Genomic DNA, 22,888 nt, shown 5'->3' with positions numbered 1-22,888 from the left:
TATTCGAGTCAGAGAAATGTTTTCACAAAAATAACATCAAATCAAACAAATAACAAGCAGTCAAGCTGCCTGCTCTTTAGTTTAGCACAGATACATATACACACCTCTTACTTGGAAAATAAATAATAAATAGTAAGCAACTCTCATCTTCTTACTCGCATGTATATAAATAACACAATTTACAGCATTAAGCATCCCACCATTTGCTCTCAAAGGCTCCGCAAACATCACACCATCTAGATACAGTTTGAATTTTTTGAGGTAAATTAAAATCCAAAATGCATTTCATGTCCGTAACATGACTGCAGCCGTTGTCTGATCAATAACAGTGAGCCTGCATTTGATGTTTTCTCTGCCTTTCACATTCTTCTTAATATCCTCAGTGTCAACAATGGCACAGTGATGATGAGATTGTCCGCAAGTTCTAGCACAGTTGAGTCCTTCAGCTGGGGTGGCATCGTTGTAGCTCTTTCTTCGAGTGAGTTTTGGGGATTTCGCTCGAGTAGGAGGTACCTTTGTACAAGGAAAATGCACTAACTTGAAAAATAACTATTACGGAATACTAGGAGATGAAACTACTACCTAGAAATGGAGTGAAGTCACAAACCAATCAACAGAAATGGGGAAAAATTAGGAAGTTAGGATCTGCTTCATTATGCAAGAGGAAGACTTGTTTTTGGAAATTTGATACGGGACTGTGCAAGGCATGCACGAATACTATGACGCTTTCAGTAATTAAACTCGGCAAGACATGAAATAGTTAACCATCCTAATCCTATGACACATGGAGAATATTTTCAGTAATTAAATTTGCAACAGACAGTGGAATTCCATCCTCTAGTAAAATGACAATCTACTTACTTTTTGTATATTTAATTTACTTAAATGTTGAATTACAAGGAGACTCGATGCAAAGGTCTAAGGCATTACCTTCTTTAGCTCAGCCTTCGGAGGAGGACCCTCATGGTAGAAGCTAGGAATTGGGTGTGCTTTGAATGATAACCTCTTCCTCAACTTTTTCAGAGCTGCCTCTTGCTCTTCCTGATGAATCAGACAGTTAAGAACTTAACCATGATCAATGCCCATGCATTTGCAATGAAACTGAAGAAACATAAATTGTTCACCATAAGTATTGCTGGGAAGTATAATCCGCTAATGTTTGTTTGAAAACAACCTCTCTGTCATCCTTTCTTTAATTTAAGATTGTTTGAATTAAATTGTATTATGTTTAGGCCAAACATGTATTGATCATCTGCTAAATACTAAAATAATTATTCAAGAAACCTAAAATCATATATTACTGATACTGTAAACTTTTGAAATTGGTCACCTGCCAAGCCTCTTCCATTTCTCTGTTGTATCTATAAAGTTAATAGTAGGGAAATCCAAAATATACGTGACCTCATTAGTGTAGACATAAAGCAGACGATGAGCACAACCCATCAAATATATTATGTTTTAACAAATTCGTATTAGTTAATTAGTGCAATTCATGTTAGTTTTCAGAGACCAATGTTAAGCACTTGTACTAGGATTCAGCTACCATTCAGCACATGTACTAGTAATACAAATGCAAGGTAAATATGGAGAAATGAAATATTGACACCATCTCAGAAGGATTCATGCTAAAAATAGTAAAAAATATTCCATTGTGCACACCAGCGTACACATTGACAACTTATATACACCAATAGAGAGTATTAACAGAAGAAAGCGTACCCGGATCCTAGCTTCAGACTGATTTTTTTCTGCCTCCAAAGCTAGGTGTTTCTGTTCCAACTTGGAGTAGAACTGAAGAAATCAGTGGAAAAATGATTAAAATTAAACTGATTAAAATGAGAACACTAAAATTAGACTTAGTACATAGAGATGGTACCTCCTTTCTCTTGTCTGCACGCTCACTGCATCTGAAACTAGGGGCAGTTGCTACAGTTGTTTTGCCTCTCAAAGTTCTTACAGATGGTGTAGCTCTATGATATAAGTTCAGGAGCAATTAATAAATAGACAATATAAATAGAGTAGAAGATATAATGATATAAGGATACAAAGCAAAAGAGTGAGACTCTTCTTCATCTGCTTGCGTTGCATTATGAAGTTGCAAAGGCTTCCTGGATGTGAGAATTGAGCTTCTCTGCAATACCAACAGGATTAGATTCACAATTGATCATTCTTTAGAGATCCCAATTACATTTCCAGAAGAATTTGAAATGCTTTCAAGAATAGAATAAGCCATATAAATTTGGATTCAAAACTTGTGATCTTCTTGATCTGTTGATAGGATGCATGCATCGAGAATGGTGAAAAGTTCCTTCTTTTTTCGCAAAATCACTTGAGAATATACAGGATCACAATGCAGATCATATCAATGTTGATACAGTCTGACCTGGCTGTTGTTTTGATGTTGACACGGATTTAAGTTTGTATCAGATGTTAATTAAACTCGGTTTGATTAATGATCAAGGTTGATCAAGTGGAAGGGAAAAGTCCAAGTTGGAAACTTGGCACGCGAAGTCGGAGAGGGCTCGGTAGCTCGTTCTCCGGACTAGGTCGGAGAGGGCTCGGTAGCTCGTTCTCTGGACCGGACGAAGTCGGAGAGGGCTCGGTAGCTCGTTCTCCGGACTAGGTCAGAGAGGGCTCGGTAGCTCGTTCTCTGGACCTGACGAAGTCGGAGAGGGCTCGGTAGCTCGTTCTCCGGACTAGGTCAGAGAGGGCTCGGTAACTCGTTCTCCGGACTAGGTCAGAGAGGGCTCGGGAGCTCGTTCTCGGACTAGGTCGAGAGGGCTCGGAGCTCGTTCTGGACGGATTAGGTCGAGAGAGGGCTCGTGGCTCGTTCTCGGACCAATCCGCCTATCACATGGCGTTGGATCGGTCAGCAGACCGATCGGTGACTTTGGATGACCGATCGGTCCGCGGACCAATCTAGTAAGACTAAATTCTCGATCGGTCGGTGACCGACTCGATGCACTGCGGATCGATCTGATCGATGCGATCTGATCGATGCAGACCGATCGGGAGAAAATGCCAAGAAGAAAAAGGGTGTTGGATTGGTCTATGGACGATCCATCAATCGATCGATCGCCACGGCCGATCGGACCATCTCGAACCGATCGGTTGCGATCGGTCCAGGATCTGTGATCGTCTGGCGACCGATCCACGATTAAGTCCATTGTGCATGCGCTTTCTCCGATATTTTCCGATTCGCACTTCTTTTGCCCATCTCTGTTTAACCTTCTGCTGTGAGTCTTTTGGACAAGTTGCAGGTACCATACCGATGCTTAATTTCAAATTAAGCCTCATCAAAGAATGAGACAAAGGATCTTTCCACTGCTTTCTCTGCGTCAAATGCATTTGAGCGGCTCTGAGTTGCGATTGGTGTGTTTGGCGGTGATCGGTGCGATTGGCTTAACTCACGGTGATTGGTTCGAGCTCGGAGGCACCGGTGAAGACCATGGTTCTATTGGTGTGAGCTCGGAGAATCGAAGAGGAAGAGAAGCGATTGGCGGCCGTAGCTGCGGCGAGGATTCGGTGCGGGTTGGCGGCGATCCGGTTGATCGAATCTGAGACATAAGCGATGTATGCTAGAAAAGTAGAGCGAGAAGCAAAAAAAGCTGTGTTCGGTTGAGAGCTTGCTGTGTTCTTGGACTCTGTCTTCATCATCTTCGTGGCTGTGAGCTTACTTCGATTTTCTTTGAGCCACTGTGATCTGTAAGTCTTGTGTGCTTCATTTTAAATCTGTTCAAGACTTTGTGGAGAGGTTTCTCCACCGAGAAGGAGAGCTTCATTAGCCGGAGTCATCCGGGGTGTGATCTACCGAAGATCAAGGGCTCGTCCACCTTACGGACACGCCGAGGAGTAGGGGCAAGTTATCCCCGAACCTCGTATATCCGTGTGTTAGTGTGCTTGTTTCCTTCTTGTTTTAGTTTCCTAATTCCGCTGTGCTAACAAGTTTCTTTGTAGAAATTTGTGTTTAAGTTTTTAAGAGGCTATTCACCCCCCCTCTAGCCATCTAAGATCCCAACAATCAATACATTCAGGACAAGCTAAGTACAAAACCTAGTAACATGCTATATGAACTGCTTAATAGAGAGCGAGCGTAGGAATGCTCTAATTTTTATCACAAGTTGATAGTTTGAAGTAAAATAAAAGTCATCCTTAAAAAATTCAGATGTCATTGCAGGGACACAATAAGAAATAACATCATGGACGATTAAGCAGTTTTTATACCAATGGATAGGTCACCTGAGGCTTGTTTGTGATATTTCTGGACTGGAGATATTCTACAGTTGCGTGTTTGCCTGCATTCACAGTTACAGAAATGATAGAGTGATGTCCACCAGAAGCACGCTTTTCAGTTGCAAGAGTGAAAGGCTGAGGAACAGTGCGGTTAGACTGTGAATTTCCAGAATTAGCTGGTTTCAGTGCAGCTGACTTTTTTTGATTTAATGACTTGTGAATAATATGCTTATTTTCTGCTGTATCGTCATCCACACACAGATCACTGAGAAGAGGCAGTTCTTGTTGCCTATGAGAATTCTCATCATCTAGCATCCTTACTGCATGGTCTGACTTTCCATCAAAAGCCACTTTAATGATTTCCCCACCCATTAACCTGCCATAAGAACCAACATAATGAAAATATAACAATGTGCACAGAATGATTGGCCAAAATTTTATCATATTGACGGTTGGGAAAAGAAACATAAAAATTAGAAGAATACCTACGTACTAGAATCTTAAACATCTAGCAATCTCAATAGCTATGGCAATTTCCTCAGGAATCTTAACAATTAAGAAATTATAAAATGTAGAACTGAAAGTTTGATTCACAAAATTCTGTCAAATATTTCAGTTTTTCCATTGCAAGAGGGGCTGGGCTGCCTAAAGTTACCAACAACATGCTTGTGCAAGGCTAATCGCATCATATAGACAAAACAAAAGGAGAAAATATAAGAGCAAATGGCTCAAGAAACATAAGTTGGTGCCACAAAGAAAATCCAATTGTCTTACAGTAGCAAGAATAACTAAAACAACTGAGTGATTAATTTTGTTAATTTGATTCATTAAACAAAAAAAAAAATACCGAGAAACTGCACTATTTCACTGTTTATTACACAAGAAAAAAGAAGTCCATTATACAAGATGTTAACACAACAAGTGCTATGTAAAATGAGATGACCGGCAAATTATATTAGGATTTCCTTAAGAAGATATTAAGGGAATATAGCTTAGATGGTAGAGCACTTACTTAACATAGCATGTGAGCGATGGGGATAAATATTCCACATCTTCAATTTTTGACTTCTTTTGGTGGAAAAACATAACCTTGAAGTCACAGGTTTGAATGGCGGAAACAACTTCTTGCAAAATGCAAGGTAAGATTGCAGACAATAGACTTAATATAATTCAACCCTTCCCCGGGACCTGTACTAGCGAGAGCTTCATGCACTCGACTACTTTTTTTTGTGGAAAAATATATTTTATTAATAATTATTAGAAGTTTCACTAAAAACTGTTAATTCAACACGCATAGAAATATTATTAAAAAAAATAGAAAAAAAGAGGGGATGTAGCTCAGATGGTAGAGCGTTCGCTTAGCATGCGAGAGGTATGGGGATCGATACCCCACTTCTCCACATTTTCATTAAATTTTTTGGAAAATCTTTCATAAATAAGCTGTACAAAGTGGAAAAAAAAAACTAGGAACACATAGTACATATAAAAATAAAAATGAGAGTTAACTAATAATGGAAAATGCAACATTAAGTTATCTTAGCAATTTGAGGGAATTTTTCAGGATTTTAGACAGGTAGCACACCATGTATTCAAACTTTTCCAATGAAAAAGACTGGGGATGTAGCTCAGATGGTAGAGCGCTCGCTTAGCATGCGAGAGGTATGGGGATCGATACCCCACTTCTCCACATTTTCATTAAATTTTTTGGAAAATCTTTCATAAATAAGCTGTACAAAGTGAAAAAAAAAAACTACAGATAAAGGAACACATAGTACATATAGAATTGAAAAATAAAAATGAGAGTTAACTAATAATGGAAAATTCAACATTAAGTTATCTTAGCAATTTGAGGGAATTTTTCAGGATTTTAGACAGGTAGCACACCATGTATTCAAACTTTTCCAATAAAAAAGAATGGGGATGTAGCTCAGATGGTAGAGCGCTCGCTTAGCATGCGAGAGGTATGGGGATCGATACCCCACTTCTCCAAACTTTTATTATATTTTTGGGAAAATCTTCCAGCTTGTTTGACTTCAATTTCCCTTTACAACACCAAAATAAAAGATCTAGTTACGATTGGAACTAAATTTTTGTATCTTCATGATCCTTAGTCATACTTATTCAATTGGAAGACTGGATCCAGTTCAAAAAAATTATGTTTCACGGCTATATAATCCATTTTTGTTTTTAATAAATAAAAATGAATTTCTAATAGGCTTTGGATACAAATCGTGAGAATGTATGTTTTGAAAAAAACAAACCGAAGGAACGAATAGTACATATAGAAATGAAAAATAAAAATGAGAGTTAAGTGTTTGAACCCCAGCTATGACGTATTTGTAGGAATTTTTCCTCCAAATGGGGGGCGTAATCAAAGGATGCTAGGCTTCTGGGCTGATTGCCGCGTGCGTTTCCCGATTTACCCTGATGGCCGGTGGGAAACTTCCGTAGGAGCAGGCTGATCACTCCAGGAATAGTCAATGAGGCTAACTGAGATTATCATTTTTCCCCCAATGAAAAAGAGAGGGAATGTAGTTCAGATGGTAGAGCACGCTCTTAGCATGCTAGAGATATGGAGTTTGATACTCCACTTTTCTAAATTTCTGTTGTATTTTTTGGAAAATCTTTCATAAATAAGCTGTACAAAGAAGAACTGCATAGTACATGTAGAAGTGAAAAAATAAAAATTAGTTAACTGAGCAATGGAAAATTCAACATTAAGTTACCTTAACCAATTTTGGGAATTTCTTCAGGATTTTAGACAGGTAGCACACCATTCATCCAAACTTTCAAGGTGGTAACCACCATACACGTCCTAATTTTCGTGTTTTATCATTTAGTATTTAGAGATTTGACTAAGGCAAAAGGTATGAAGTTAAAAGGTAATGACTCATAAAACATCATGAGGTGCTGCAAAGAGAATCTGACTTAGTTGTATAAAAGAAGAATACACCGAAATTTAGTAATTAGTATATTTAGTTGTTTTTTTAACCAGAAAAAGAATTCTAAACCAGTCCTGCGCTGGACCATTCATGAGGATTATACCCTTCAGATAGCCCTATGAGAAGATGAGAAAGAATATAGCAACTGCAGAAGATGTTAGACTAACAGTACCAGCAAGTGATAGATGCAATATTAAGAATAGCTTCAAATTCTTAGAAGACAACCAGCAAGTAACATGGGATAATGTACTGATTAGCTTTCAATCGTCATAACTACATTTCATTAAGGGGTGTAGCTCAGATGGTAGAGCTAGAGGCATGGGAATCAATACCCTGCAACTCCAGTTTTTTTTTTTTTTTTTTTTTTTAAATCAGAGCAGAAAGAAATTGGAACAGGATGCTAAGTCGAAACAGGAAGCCACTATTTTTTTCGGCACACCGTAATTTGAAAGATTTTAACCATTAGCATAAAAATTACCGTCACATTGTGAATATTTCGAATCGGAGAGAAAGTGACAAGCATAAACACCGACTCATAAAGAAGAACAGTATGCTTATCCATACCCTAGAATTAATTGAACCAGCATCTGCAACTCTCAATTATTATCTACCCAAACTCCATAGAGATCCCCCATCGAAGCAGTAAAAGTGCTACTAAACCCACAGAAGTAGGAAGAAAAGGAAAAAGAAATTACTGCACAGATCTAAAATATTCACAATGTCGAGGAAGAAAAGATTGCGTCAAAACAATTTGTCGAGGAGAAAAGACTGCATTCAAAATTGTTCCTGGTGCAAAGAAATCCAGCAAAATTCCAAGCAAAGAAAGAAGATTCTAAATGTGAATCCCTCATCCGATTAAGAACACTCACAAATTACTTTTCGCTCGCTCCAACATTTGATTCCAAAGAAAACCAAGGTGCCAAAACCTAACGAGACAGAGGGGGAAAAAACCAACCAATGGCTTGCGATTTCACCTTCCTCCGCCTCAACTATCCTTCACTTTCTCCTTATCCCACCGCTGCCGTCCGCCGGCCCCTTCGCTTTCCTATCCGCTTGCGAGTTGCGAGCTTGGCTGTACTCCTCTCCACGGCGTTACAGAGTGGAGCTGCTCCCTGTTACGCCATTTATAGCACTGCATCGCCGTTTAGCGACGTAAGTTAACGGCGGTCGGTGGAACCTTCGCGCGTTATGCATTCGAGTTGTTCGCAGGTAAATCTGGTCCCTCGTGTCGTTTCGAGAGCGGTAAGACTACCTCCATCTGGGGGTCGTGGCGGGACCCTCACGTCAATCCGGCAGGTAACCCGACGCGCGAACTAATTTTAAATATACTTTCTCCACTTATTATTTGTACTCGAAATTGTACCCGACTTTTAATTGATCACTTTCGATACTTCGCCTATCACGGTGCCAGTAAAACGGTTAAATTTTTTCAAAGTAAGTACGTTCCATTCAAAATTTTCTTTTTTTTAGTGACCGACGACACGTAACGACCGATATGCCACGGCTGACCCTAGGACAAATAACGGGACAGAAACGGGAAAACTGATCGCCAGTTCCGCTACTATAGCAGCAGGACTCCGTTATATTACCGCTACGATAATATATCAGGATTTTAGTAGCGTACTTAATTTCTCTCTTGCGAGTTTTGCGTAGTTTAGAGGTTACACCAAATATCTTAAATTCCTTCATTTTAAAGGAAAATATTTATTTTATTTTTTTAAGTTTTGATAATCCATCGATTCTTTTATTTTTAAATTTTTTAAATTTTTAAAAATAAAAAATTCTGTAAATCATAAATTCAAAACCTATATATATATATATATATATATATATATATATATATATATATATATATATATATATATATATATATTATATTCCCTGCATAATTAAAATTATTTATCTTAACAGTATAACCCAAAAGGAAAATCTAAATCTAGAAAAAAAATTTAAAATTTTAACCCTAAATACATATAATATATCTTGTGAGCATTTATAATTTTTAATTTAGAACACTATAACCTAAAAGAGAAGTTAGTCTGAATCCTAGAGGAAAAAATCTTATTAACTCAAATTCGTTTAGATTAAATCTTAAAATTTTGAACTCTAAATATATATAATATATCCTAAAATAAAAAAAATAAAAAATATACTAAAAGAAATCCCGACGTCTAGATTAATTCCAAGCGTTTGGACTATTTTACTTATGGGCACCTGAATTAATTTCAGGATCCATAGCATATCAAAATTATATATATATATATATATATATATATATATATAATTTTTGACTAATTTTTTAAAATGTTAATGTTTAGGTGAAAGGTATACTTATTAATTTCATATGAACTTTGTCTAATTTGGTGAAAAATTATATTCTTATTCATTGTTTGATTCTATTATTTATGTTATTAATATGATATTAAAAAAGATATCGACCTAAAAAATGACTCATGTCTTTAGGAATGCCCCTCCATTAGATGTGAACTTGGTAGCTCTTTTGAAAAACAAGTAATACCATAAGTCTCTTTCACCTTCATCCCCCCCAAAAAAAAGAGAAATATATATAATAAACAAAACTTCTTCCTATAATTTACACAAATTTTACAAGTCTTCTTTGAAACAAATATTATCATAATGTTCAAACCTAGGATAATACTTTAATTAGGGTTAATTAATTGGATGAGATGTTATTAGGTTAGGTGAGTCTTTATGTCGATGTCTAAAAAGGATACTAGTAGGATGAATGGGCCAAGATTTCACTACATGGCACCTTTTTTTATTAATGTTTAATAGGGCAAATGAAGATATAATAGCAAAAGTCATGTGTTATCCAATGGCACCACATTTGCTAAACCATAATAGCAATATCTCAACTAAGTGAAATTTGGATTGAGCTAGTCTTGGAGATACTTAGCAAACCATCCTTGATCACTGTGCTTTCATTTTGCTTTTCTTTTTTGTGTACAAAAACTACTGATGATGTTGCACTAGGCAAAATCACAACAAATCACTCTTGGTTTTATCATTATATTGATCACCTCAATCTAGAAGGTCTATTTGCTATGGAGGTAGAAAGCAGCTTTCGCGGAAGATTTGCAAAAGCCATGGCAAAACTAACCTCCTGTAGTTTGTTTATCTAAGCAGAAGCAATTTAGGCTTAACTTGCTTCTGTCCGAAACCGAGGAGAGGCAGGTGGTGTTCCATGGAGACATAGATCACCGGACAACACAAGTATTGCCACAGCCTTATCTTTGATCATCGAGGTGGTGCAATGACCGAAGGAAGGTGATAAACAAGTTGCTCAGCAGGAGTTGATGACAAAAATCTTCGTCTGGTCAGACTGGCTGAGCAACCGGGTGTGATTGTGCCCGCCTTCGTAAGTGACAATCATCATCGAAGGGTCTTCCAAGCACCTTTCAACATGTTTCCTTGCAGGGCAACCCCTCATGCTGCTGCATTTGTAATATCCCCTGCATTGTTTTTTCAGTAAACTTAAGCAAACCTTCACTAACAAAAATTAGCAGTCCTCATCATAACTAAAATGTTGTAAGCTGAGAAGCCGCCAAGTAGTGTAAAATTCTTGAAGCATGATACTTATTCCTTAACGTGTTTATGGATTTTTGGATTGGTTAAAGTGTACTTCCAATTAGGTAAATGTGCTATTAAGAGAATCAAAACTACTGATGCAAAGAGGAGAAAAAAGGTTTATGGGCCGGAAATACTTCAGCCAAAAGTGTATAAATGCAAATAAGCACAATCAAAGTATTTTTCTTATCAGTTATCACATGGATTGAAAAAAAAAAAAAAAGAGGAATAGATTCAGTTGGAAAGGAACCTTAAGTAAGCAAAATTGCCAATTCTGTGAACTAGTCGAAGGGGCAAAACAGTTGAGTTTTAGCGAAAGGTTACTGACTCACAAACTGAAATAGCGATAAGCAACTAATCTAGATAAACCTAAGTGCATGATTTAACCTGTGAAAAAGGAGATTGGTATGAGATAACATGCCTAGGATGAGGAGATCCCTTGATTGGCTTTTGTCCATACTTTCTCCACGAGTAGTCATCGGGCGGGGTATCGGCTAGCTTATTACTGACAGCGGGCACCTTAATGGTTCTCTTAACTCTTAGCTTCCTAAAGATAATAGTATAGTTAGCAACAGTTGAATTCAATCCCTAGAATCACAGCTCCATCTCTGATAGAAAATAACATCCACGACCTCACCTTCTCTTTGAGCAATGACACTGGCTGCATGTGGCATATTTTTCATTTCCATCTTGAGCTCTACATACACACCTCCACTTGGGAGGCAGGTGCAGATTTACCGGGTCAGACGAAGCTGGTCCACAAATCAGATGGAATGGCTTTCCATCCGAGCTAGCCACACTACCATCCATGCTTAGAGACGACAAAGACCTTGTGGTTGATGCTGAAGGCGTGTGACTAGAATTCTCAAATTTAATGTTGATGGCACTATTACTCCTCCAAAACATGCCAGCCTGGAGCTTCATCTGCTGGTGAAGCTGAAACCTGGGATCATTCCTCGACGAGTGCTGAAGAAGCTGATAATGACTTGACGACGAGGTCAGTGGCACATGTTGATTGTCAAAGAGGCTCCTCTGGGATAGTTGGAAAGGGTTCTTAGCACTTGAATCCAAAAAGTGAACTTTTCCCTCTAAACTAGTTCTTGGAAGTTGTTGGTATGGATTGGGACTGTGCTCCATCTTCGACAACAATTGATTGTCTGAGAGGAGTTTATTGTGATAGGAGGGAGATATGGCTTTGTTGACAACCCTAACTCTTCCATGGCCAGAATTTTTGGTAAGCAAAGAAACCACTTTCTTGAATCTTGTAACAGCATCCCGCGTCTCACTCAACAAGTTTGAAGATTGGGCTTTATGTTGAGGCTGGGAAAGGAGGCTAAGAACTCTGTGACAGCTCAAGGTTGCAGCTCTATTAGCCCTCTCCACCTCCTCCATCTCAAAGCCACAGCTCTAGATTAACCTAAAATTTCATTTTGGACAGCTCTGGAGGATCAAAAGTCCCAACTGAAGATGATACATAAGAATTGATAAAGGGTTAAAATAGATAAATTGAGATCTAAACAAAGAAACAAAATAAAGAACCCAAACTTGTTCTAAAAAAAGCATTCTAAACCAACTTCAGCATGCAAAATGAGGAAACAAAATCATATTTTGGCCACCAAGATTGATTCAAAGCATCACAAAACAGATAACTTGAGCTATGTTAGACGGGTATTCCTATTGAGCTCAACAAATGTTGAGAAATCCTCAAAACGCGCATCAATTCTTGCGCTGCTACAGAATGAGAGGATAACAGACAGGATCAAAGGGCCGACCTTGGCGAACGGGAAGAACCCTAGAGTTAATGTGATGCTGACGTTCCCATGGCGCCCATGTGATTGGGAAGTGCGCAGGAAACACCAGCAGCAGAGCAGAGAGGTCGAAGCAAGACAGAAGGTCTAAATTGTTGTCTTTTGAATTTCAAAGGGATCGATTTAAACAAAATAGGATTTTGTATTTTCATCCATATATTTCGGACATATTTCTTATCTGGCCCTCGAATTAGGAATGATAATGAGTTTATTTTCTTAAGTTGTTAGTACAATTATTTGCCTGAAAAAGACAGAATTAAATGAGTTATATTACTAGATTAGGTTAAACAAATCTCTAGTAAATTGAGATATAATCTTATGGATAGATACAAACATATCAAATGATTCCATATCTCATCGAAATCTTTTTAATGATTCAATATTCCAAATCTATTTATTGTTTGTCTGATGATTGTCTCTGACCTTTTTTTTTTATTAATCTAATTAATTCTTTTATCCTCACTTTATTATTTGTCTTATTTGTATATATATATATATATATATAGAAACTTGGGGATCCATAATTTCCAATATATATCAGTACCCTAGAAATACATGCTCATTAAACAATTTGTGCTGTCCAAAGTCACAAATATTGATCGTATTTACACATTTGCATGATAATTTTATATCTTTATTCTTTGAAATAATTTACATGTGTAATCATTTGATAATCATTCATGATATGATCATATGCCACTCTTATTGACTACTACATAAGTTAGAACATAATCATTGAATCCTTTATTATTTGTTAACTCTTTTGAGATGCGAAGAAAATAAAATTGTATGATAAAGAATACAAAATATTTAGTTTACTTTGGTTGGCCTCTGAATCACTATTATATCACAGATTTAGTACGAGAGCCACAAAGCAATAAACAAGATCGCGTACAACGATTCAATGAACAAATGGTAGAGGATCAGCTAAGAGTTCAAAAGAAATTGTCAATCGTTCGTTAAGCTGGAATGTCCACCTTGGATCGACTGTAGGCTAGCACCATGACAAACTCCTTGCCTGAGGTTCCGGCGGAGGTTGGCAATCTTTGTGATGAGCCCACTCTTAGCCATTGAACCAGCAACTTGTGTAAAGATGTAGTCGGGCTCACTGCCTGACCGCGGAACATGATACCCACCTGCATTCACCATCAACAGTAGTTGAGCTGAAGGCAATTATGCGACAATGACAGTGCAAGAACCTTAGCCATGTCATATCTCATAGCTTTTTGACTGTTTTAAACCAACATTCCATTTGCTATGCACTAAATTTTTCAGAAATGACCATGAAGGATGCCCAAATAGATAAAGTGTCAAGACACTAACATAGAATGCAATTGGTATCATCGAACCTTTTGAATGTCATTGATGTGGCTTAATAGTCTTCCTTAAAGCATACAAGTACAGCTTGGCAAAGAATCGCAAGGGAAGTGCATGTATTTACTAGGAAATTTTCTGTGTGTATATATCTTTTTAAATTGGGTCTACATTTGCTGCTGATTAGGTTTGTTTCAACAAACTAATGAGCAGAATAATAGTATGGAGAAGATTTGGAATGAACATATACACTTGCAGCTTGCAGAGAGAAACTCAGTCTGTTGTCCATATACTGTCTATTATGCGAGGAAGAAGAGTCTTACAGTTGGATATACCGGGATGCTTCATAACTCTGTAATAGCTACCTATACATCAAGTTTTCTGGATATAGTCGCAAGTAGTTGGTCACTGACATATCTATTAGAATGTATACTAAAAATCTAGCTTTTGTAAACATTTATTTTTAAATAAAGAATCACATTGGTCAAAATGTCTACATTTATATGCTAAGTGTAGTTGTGTAGTTGTTCAATTAATTTATATTGTAGATAACATGATGTGTGGTGTCACACACAGAAGATCATGCTATCAGTTTCTTATAAATTATAAACAGTAGCTCACGACCGAGATGGAAAGGAACAAACCATCATAACAGTCGTAGTGTAATTAGGTGTTAGTTTATCTTGACTATATAATTACACTAGTACACTTAGAGTGTATTGAGTAGGACCATTGAGGCAGTTTCTTTTTATATTAACTAAATAAAAGAACAAGACCTCGATTATTATGAAAGTGTGTGCTCTTAATCCTAATATAATGATAAACACATATATTTAATATTTATTTCTTTAATTTATCAATGGGTGAGATTTAGTTCGATAAATCAAAAGGCCCGATAAGTTGGGAAATAATATTACTTGTAGTGTGTGTTGTTGATTATAGAAGAAAACTGTGTCCTAGTAATCTAGGTTGATAATGTCTCCAAGAGGAGCTCATAAGGATTGTCATGTTAAACCCTGCACGTGGACTTAGTCCGACATGATGATAAGGTTGAGTGGTATACTCTTGGACTAAAACATTAATTAAAATGAGTTGTCAGTAACTCAATTAATTAGTGAACATCCGATATCTTAAACACAGGGAGATTAACACACTCATAATAAGAAGGAGCCCATAATGTAATTTGGGATTAGTGCGGTAATGCAATAATAACTCTCTAGTGGAATAAGTTATTATTGATGAACTTGAGTTGTGTGTTCGGAGCGAACACGGGATACTCGAGCTCGTCGGGAGGCCAAAACCAATTTCTCCTCTAGGTATCTGTCGTAACCTCATTAATGTCTCATATCCACTCATAAAAAGTCCATCTTGGTGTCCAAGAGGGGGCCGACCCATGGCTTGGTGACCAAGCCATGGGGTCGGCCACTTCCTCCTCAAAGGGGTCGGCCTCTTGCTTGGTGCCCAAGCAAGAAGGGGGTCGGCCACATAATTCAAAGGATGAGGGGTGTTTTGAATTTTTAAAATCTTCTCTTTGTAGATATCTACAAGTTTTAAAAGAGAGATTTTAAAATTATAAAACTTTCCTTATTTGAATTAGGCCACATGGTTTAAAAGAAAGTTTTTAAAAGTTTTAAAACTTTCCTTTTTTAACCATCCACATGGTTTTTTAAAAAAGAGTTTTAAATTTAAAACTTTCTTTTTTTGTAACCATGTTAAAAAAGAAAATTTTAAATGAGAAGTTTTAAATCTTTTTTAAAATTTCCCTTTTTTAAAACATCCACATTAGGAAATTAAAAGAGAGCTTGTAAAATTTTATAAGAGCTTTCCTTCTTTGCTTATAAAATTTTTACAAGATATATTTTTTTTCTTTTAAGAGCCGACCACCCTTGCTTGGTGACCAAGCAAGGGGCCGGTCATTCAATCAATTTAGAGGAGAAAAAGGAATTAAAAATGAGGAAAGAAAAACAAGAGGAAGATTTTAATTTTTTGTAAAAATTTTTCCTTATTTGCCTTGGGCAAGTATTATAAAAGAAGGGGAGGAGAGGCCTCATGAGGTATCAATTCTTATTCTCTTATGGTTGGCCCTCTCCTCTTTCCTTTTCCCTTGCTCTCTTTTGTTCCTTGGTGGTGGATGTGGCCGAAACTTAGAGAAGGAGGAGGAGTTTTTGGGTGGTGTTCATCTTGGAGGTTCGTCGCCCACACGAAGTCCAAGAGGAGGCGAGGAATACGACAGAAGATCAAGAGGTCATTGCATACAAAGAAAGGTATAACTAGTAATTATTTTCCGCATCATGCTAGTTTTTCTTTGTATGAATTCCAAACACAAGAGGGATATAATTCTAGAGTTTCGAATTTGTGATTCGAGTTTGTGTTTTTTTTTGTTTTTCGAATTTGTGATTCGATTGTTCTTTTTGGTTAAACCTAGAGTTATATAAGGAAATTAAATATTAGATTTCCTTAAAAGGCTTTGTCTAGGCGGTGGTGGATGATCTCATACTCAAGAAGGACTAGTGCCTCGCTATGCAATTTTGGAAGCCAATTTTAGAAATTAATATTTAATTGAATTTATAACATAGGTAGATTTGGATCAATAATGTTAAGCATCGTTTGCGATCTAAATCTAAATCATTAAAAACAGATAAGTTAAATTTGGAATCAATAATGTTAAGTTTCGTTTGCGATTCCTAATTTAATTTCTAAAGAACACAATGGGTTGTTTAGGAAAGGTTCGACACTTGTACAAAATTTTTGTACAGTGGAACCGGTACGATCTTCTTAGGACCAACCAACAATATCAATTTGCTAGCAAGTATATCTGTGATCTTCTGTCCTATAACCAGCTCATAGTAAACAAACAAGGCTCCTAGGACAAGTATTTGACTTGATCAAATAACTTTAAGCCTGTATTAACGTTTGATAAACTAAAACACAGACACAAGAAAAACTTAACGATATGATCTTAGCCTTACCCAAGGCAGCCTAGGTCTTTTCTAGAAATGCCAAATACTACATTTTTGAATATTCTGTAGGCCATACCTGTACCAGATATTGCACATAAATGGACAGTTGACCGCGTGAAACTCAAGTTCTACAAGTGTCAGAGAAGAACCATAAGAAGATTAGGTGGGGATCAACACTTATAAAGCTATACAAAGAAGACTGAGTTATGTAGTTCCAGCTTACCTATGCTAAGGCGTCCTTGTACTGATTTTAATCTTAATGACTAATTAATTGTTTAACTCATGCACACTCTGATTTTTATATAGTCACTCAATGCGCTGAAGAAAATAGAAGGCGCTGACATTATGTTCAGTTATATTTCAGCTAATTTCTTCACCAAAGCTACATCTAACAAAACGGTGTCACTGCGAGATGAAGACTACCGATAAAGAGCATTCGGCTGTAGATTAATGGAAGGATCTTTGGAGGATATTTTATTAAGGGAGGGCAGCTATTCTTTTGATTCAGGCATTCGGCTGCAAATTAATGGAGGGTCTTTAGAGGATATCTGCTAGCTGTTTCTTCTTTGTACACATTATGTAGCATTAATGCAACTGATATTTTACCAAACTATTAATGTTTTATGAAGGATAGGAAAAGTAAAGTAACACACATTTCCGATCATCATACAGTCTCAAGGGTTGCACTCAAGCAAAATACACCAACTTTAGGCAAACTCTATAAATTACCTCGGTTTCACTGTGAAGGTCAAGCTTCCTGACAAGGTACTTCTGGATACAAGAAACAGGTACATTGCCATCTCTGAAATATGGTAACCAGAAAAGTCATCAAATGGAAGATAAAAAAATGAATACCAAGTGATAAAAATAAGGTTTATCAAGCATGAGGTCCTTCCCTAAGATTGTTCTCGCAGGCTATCCTCCTTAAGTCAGCATTAACAGAATGACAAAGATCAGCATAATTAATGTAACCAGGTTTATCTTTAGTTTGCAACGTTAACTATCATTGATCCTTACGCATGTGCTCTGGATTCTTTTGACAACTAAAATTTCCTTGCTGGAAGGTCTTTAACAAAATAATTGTAGTTATACAACTACACATGATTGACCTGAACTATTATCATTATCATCATTTGTAAGTCCTGACTATTGTGATCAGATACCTTGATGTAAACCCACTCATCTGCCAACGTCTAATTCAACTCAACCTTTTCATGTGCAATTGAGACTGGAATTGATGGTTTTTAACAAAAACTACAGGCAACTGAAAAAATTCTAAATGAAAAGGATAAGGAAAACAGTGGCAAGTTAAAACTATAGACAAATTATGCATGAGATTGTAGGATCATGATAATTAAACTCACTTAATCCTCAAATAACTATTTGGTATCTGGGGAAGAGGTGAATCTCCTTCCCTGAAAAAAAATACATTAAAATGAATAAAAATCAAAACACAAATGAAGTAAGAATGGTGATTATACAATCTCCACAAGAGAAAAGACCATAACTGGTTTAAGGAAGCAATTAACTGAAACCATATTGGGCAAATTCTTCTGTCACATGGCCCAGTTGTTGCATCAATTGGTGCTTGAGATGATGACATAGTACCCTTCTGTTTTCCATTGATCCCTTGAAACCTTTTAGATTTTGCTGATACAAGAGGCATTTGGATGATGTCATTTTTCTCGTCCTTGACTTTGAGTTTGTGTGACCTAGTTTGACCAATATTAGCTTCACCATTCTGTGCACTGATGAGTTCTGCATTGATAACAGGATTCTGTGGACTGGACTTAAAAGACTTTGCCACTTCAGCTAGACAATCTAAAGGTTTCCAGGGCTCAGTCTTATTCCGAAAGGAGTCCCCTCCACTCGATGAATGTTTGATAGGAGTAGTGCTGAATGGCTCCATATTTGAAGAAGTCTGTGAAAGTATTGCCAAAGTTAAACATGGGCACTAATGCAGGGTGAACTTATATATAAAATCTTAAAAGAACATAAAGCTTTAGAAGCAGTAAAACAAGGAAAGAAGAAATTAAGAAAAAGGATTGCTGCCTGTTTTCTACAAGGGTTCAGCTTATTTGGATTAGCAGATGAGTTTTCAGGAAGGTCATCAAGATTTTTATCATCCATCCTCTTTATGGATTCTTGAATATCCGGACTTTGTCCACAAAATGTTGCAGCCTTTCTAGCAGCAGCTCTTGTTCGCCTTCCATGCAAAGCTGTCTGTGCTGCTATTTGAGGAGTGTCGACTACTAACGATGAAAGTGATCTTTCTTTTCTTTTAGCAGGAAATGTTACAAGAGGAAAATTTTCAAGAGCTTCAATCTTTCTCCTTTTGAAAGGAAATATCTTAGATCTCAAATCTTGTAGATTGTGGTCAGCTCTGCAGATGGTACCAAAATTAGGATATGCTTGAAGAGAGACATATTGTATCAGAAACTCAAAGTATAAAACAAGGAATTTCAGATTTAACCAAAAATTCATTTCACAATTGCCCAGCATATTGGCATTTCACAATTGTTATAACACTCATGACATCCTTAATATAGTAAGATTGAAATGCAGTGTTCTTTTAGAAAATAGATAGAATGACAAGAGAGGATCCTGTCATTAAAACTGAAAAGTCTTGCTCTAGACAACAACTGACAAAAACTAAAAAAAAGGCTAACAACCCCAAGTTATACACTAAACTACCACTACTCATAAATCATTTGAGGATGCTGCTAATTAAAGCCAAGCCATTCCCTAAACTTATCATACAAATTCAAAACTAATGAGGTTACCATTCCAGCTTCAGAACTCTACTAGGCACATTGCATATTTTGATCTCTGGCTTACCACCCAGCCTTGAACAATACAGCTTTTCACCCACAGAAGTTTGACACACGACTACCTGCTTGAGGCCTTCAGACCACAAGAAACCTCCCCTACTGTTACATATGCTGCACTTTCACATAATCTATGATGCACAGAACAAATCCCGCCAATCCTACAGACAGGTCAACCCCATCTCGGGGAACAATAAGTTCCTCCAAATAATGGAATTGGGAAGAAGCACTGACACATGACATGAGACCAGTTAAAGGTTATAAACGCATACCGTTTGAAGTCAAAGATAGAAGCTGTGCCTCTATTTTATAAGTCAGTGAAACTATTTTTGATTCCAGCAGATCCAAAAAATGAAAAAAAAAAAAACTAAGTTGGAAGTTTAGATATTGATAATCCAGTCAACAATAAGGTTTTCACTATAATATTGCAGAAATCTAGAACCTGGATAATATAATAGCTACTTCAAACAATTTGTATACCAAAACCTAGTGCGAAACTATAATAAGCAACATAATGCAAACAGCACCAGCACAACAAAGGAAAGCAAATTACCTTAGCTTTTCAATAGGGACACAACCCAGTTCAATATTACATATAGGACAGCAATCTACTTCTTCACTTGTGAGTTTTTCATATATACACTTCCTGCAAACTATTTGAAGATCAAAGTATGAAAAAGATATTTTTTTCCACAAAGAAATTGAAAATTTCTTCCAAATGACAAAGCAAAACATCAATAATAAAAAAACAATACAACTCAGACACAAGATGGAAGGACAAAATCTATCATCAAAGACAGCAATAGTTCTCAAATGTGTGTTGGGATAAGAGATACTGAATGACATAAGAGACACCTGTGTGTTGGGAGATGCTATGTCCAAAGTGAAAATAACTAAAGCAAAAGATGTTATCTACTCAAGAAAAGTCAACTTTTAGGTATAATAGTCTATTTGAAGGCTCAGGAAGTTGAAAGAAACTACATCAGTTTAGCTCAACTGCAGCACCAAATAATTTTTCCAAAAAATAAGTGAGTCTATATTACTATACTACCTAACAGAAATTGCCAAAAATGACTACGAAACAATCAAACATGAATACAGAATTTGATCTCAAGAAAAATTAGACTGAAGTTTTAGCTGTAAAATTAATCCAAGTGCCAAGAATTTCTTGTTTCCTATTTTCTGGAAAGTGCCAACAATGACATGAGTATATTTTCACGCCACAGAAAGCCATCACAGACAATCTCTCCTTTGGTTTGCGAGTGCACAATCAAAGTAGTAACTTAGATGCCACCTTTATCAAGAATTTTTGTGGACTAGCACTGATTTCACCTCCTGCGGACATTCTCTATCCAACTACCTCAGTTCATTAACGTGAAGAAGACTTGCAAAAATCTTCTATTTTTGATAGCAGGAACCACTTCATGTATCGAGAAAAAGAAATGAAGATTTTAACTTTCAATGTCCGCTTTACGTATTAACTTACTTCTTTGTCTATATGTAGGCAAAAATATATACTTGGCGTCATGTGCCATCCCATCATAATGCCTCATACCAAAGTGGGAAAAACTCAAAACGACAAAAGGTAAGTTTCCAAACCTAGAGACTCCCCAAATTTCTGAATCTTCCATAGAAAGAAGAAGAAGGGGAAAAAAAAAAAAATCAAAGATCTGATTCTCACACGAGAAGAAACCGAGGAATCGCGTAAACCAAGATCGAAGAACTCCACTCTAGGAATAAACTATAAAACAACATGCACAACTACAGAGAAACACCATGAATCGGCGAAAGACGTCAAATTGGAGGGGCCGGAAGAAACGGAGGCCCTCAGATTAGAGCACCAGAAGGGGAGGATGAGGAGGCACACTCACACGTATGCAGGCACTCAGAGATGGTGGTGGCATCCCGGATTAACTTGTGGCAGACTGGGCACGTCATGCACGCTACCAGCAACTTCCGCTTCACCGTCACCACTGCCGCTACCGCGGCCGCCGCCATTCCGTCGACCAAGTCTCTTCTTAAGTCCCTCACGCTGCCTCCCGAATCCAATCTTTCATGATAAACGGGCACCGAGGAGGCGGGAGACTGCTCCCTGCGGACCAAGGCGCCGCATTGATCTGCGAATCACGTGGCGGAAGGGCGGCGCAAATGGATCGACAGCAGGGCAGAGACCAAGTTGGGATTTTTGCGGAGAAGTCCGAGTAGTAGGCGCCGGGGAGAGGGATTGGAGGATAGATTCGAAGGCGAAGGGGGAAGGGATCGAAGGAGAAGGACGACGTACGACGCTGAGCCGTAAGAGAAAGAGGAAAAACTAATTTATAATTTTATTTTATTATTACAAGTTGATCGGTATTATCGAAGCCGACCGGTTTATATGCCGGTTCATGCAGCGAACCGGTTGTGAACCGTTGGATCTAATATCATCTAATTAAAATTGCGTTACTCATCGGGAATAAAATATACGCCAGAAAAACATTTACAATGGCTAACAATGAGTATTTTATATGGTTCAGTAGTCCTCGCTCCTACTTCATTATCAATTTATCGATAGATTTTTTTTTTCAAAAATTAAGCATTTTAACTTGTCAGGTTATTCAACCTACTCATTCATTTTTCATTCTTCACCTTTTCATCTAATTCGAATCTTCTGTTCTCAAATTTTTTTATCTTCGTGTCCCTTGTCGATCAGATGGATCAGATTATATTTCAAGACATCATGACATCCTTAAGATGTGTGTAGTATCCTCATGATATGCAAGACATCCTTGAGATATAATCTGATCCGTCCGATCGACAAAAATTTAAGGACAAAAGATCTGAACTCCTCTTCATCTACGTACTTATTCTACTCCGTCGACTATCATCTTCACGATATTGATAAAGCAATTCTATCATTCGAGTACCAACTTAATTATACCCATAGGATAATCCTCACCACCTTGATGCTTTATGTCTTGCAATCCCTCCATTAGTCTCATTCAACCTTCTCCAAACGTTTATAAACCTCAAGTAATCGAGTTGTCAACTTGGTGATGCCAAATCATCACTCTAGATTACTTCAATGTCATCACAGTATTTCTCATTTTGCAATCCCTTAGATATCTTAATTATACTATCCATTTTTTTATTTTACAACTCTCAAGTCATCGAGTGGGTCAACGTACCCTGGCCATGTCGAATCAACCTAGCTCATTGAGCATGAATTCTCCAAACTC

The 22,888-nt window shown here is 37.2% G+C and overlaps 3 protein-coding genes and 2 non-coding genes across 9 annotated transcripts; 2 read left to right on the top strand and 3 right to left on the bottom strand.

Moving 5' to 3' along the window:
- Positions 1-43: 43 nt before the first annotated feature.
- LOC122005535 (protein WVD2-like 3) lies at positions 44-8,284 on the bottom strand. 5 transcript variants are annotated; one of them, XM_042560598.1, is made up of 7 exons: positions 8,045-8,284; positions 4,225-4,609; positions 2,046-2,131; positions 1,877-1,970; positions 1,720-1,791; positions 931-1,041; positions 44-513 (listed from the first exon to the last, which is right to left on the bottom strand). In XM_042560598.1, the coding sequence occupies exons 1-7, from the start codon at positions 8,068-8,070 to the stop codon at positions 286-288; spliced, it is 1,002 nt and encodes a 333-aa protein (XP_042416532.1). In that variant the 5' UTR covers positions 8,071-8,284; the 3' UTR covers positions 44-285. The 5 variants fall into 5 exon arrangements, with proteins under 5 accessions (XP_042416532.1, XP_042416533.1, XP_042416534.1 ...); XM_042560599.1 differs by having other exon boundaries at positions 4,240-4,609; XM_042560600.1 differs by having other exon boundaries at positions 8,131-8,284.
- Positions 5,848-5,920, top strand: TRNAA-AGC. The gene has a single exon. It is a non-coding gene; the product is annotated as a tRNA-Ala (tRNA).
- TRNAA-AGC lies at positions 6,150-6,222 on the top strand. The gene has a single exon. It is a non-coding gene; the product is annotated as a tRNA-Ala (tRNA).
- Positions 8,285-10,085: 1,801 nt separating the features above from the next.
- On the bottom strand, positions 10,086-12,658 carry LOC122005534 (probable WRKY transcription factor 74). The gene is made up of 4 exons (XM_042560597.1): positions 12,536-12,658; positions 11,401-12,224; positions 11,185-11,310; positions 10,086-10,648 (listed from the first exon to the last, which is right to left on the bottom strand). The coding sequence occupies exons 2-4, from the start codon at positions 12,153-12,155 to the stop codon at positions 10,480-10,482; spliced, it is 1,050 nt and encodes a 349-aa protein (XP_042416531.1). The 5' UTR covers positions 12,156-12,224; positions 12,536-12,658; the 3' UTR covers positions 10,086-10,479.
- A 633-nt stretch (positions 12,659-13,291) lies between these two features.
- Positions 13,292-21,987, bottom strand: LOC122005533 (E3 ubiquitin protein ligase DRIP2-like). The gene is made up of 7 exons (XM_042560596.1): positions 21,545-21,987; positions 20,227-20,326; positions 18,898-19,228; positions 18,354-18,766; positions 18,210-18,260; positions 17,575-17,647; positions 13,292-13,707 (listed from the first exon to the last, which is right to left on the bottom strand). The coding sequence occupies exons 1-7, from the start codon at positions 21,669-21,671 to the stop codon at positions 13,531-13,533; spliced, it is 1,272 nt and encodes a 423-aa protein (XP_042416530.1). The 5' UTR covers positions 21,672-21,987; the 3' UTR covers positions 13,292-13,530.
- Between the last annotated feature and the right edge of the window lie 901 nt (positions 21,988-22,888).

Source organism: Zingiber officinale, chromosome 7B (genome assembly GCF_018446385.1).
Source record: "Zingiber officinale cultivar Zhangliang chromosome 7B, Zo_v1.1, whole genome shotgun sequence".
NCBI classification, from domain to species: domain Eukaryota; kingdom Viridiplantae; phylum Streptophyta; class Magnoliopsida; order Zingiberales; family Zingiberaceae; genus Zingiber; species Zingiber officinale.
This window is presented reverse-complemented; position numbering and strand designations above follow the sequence as displayed.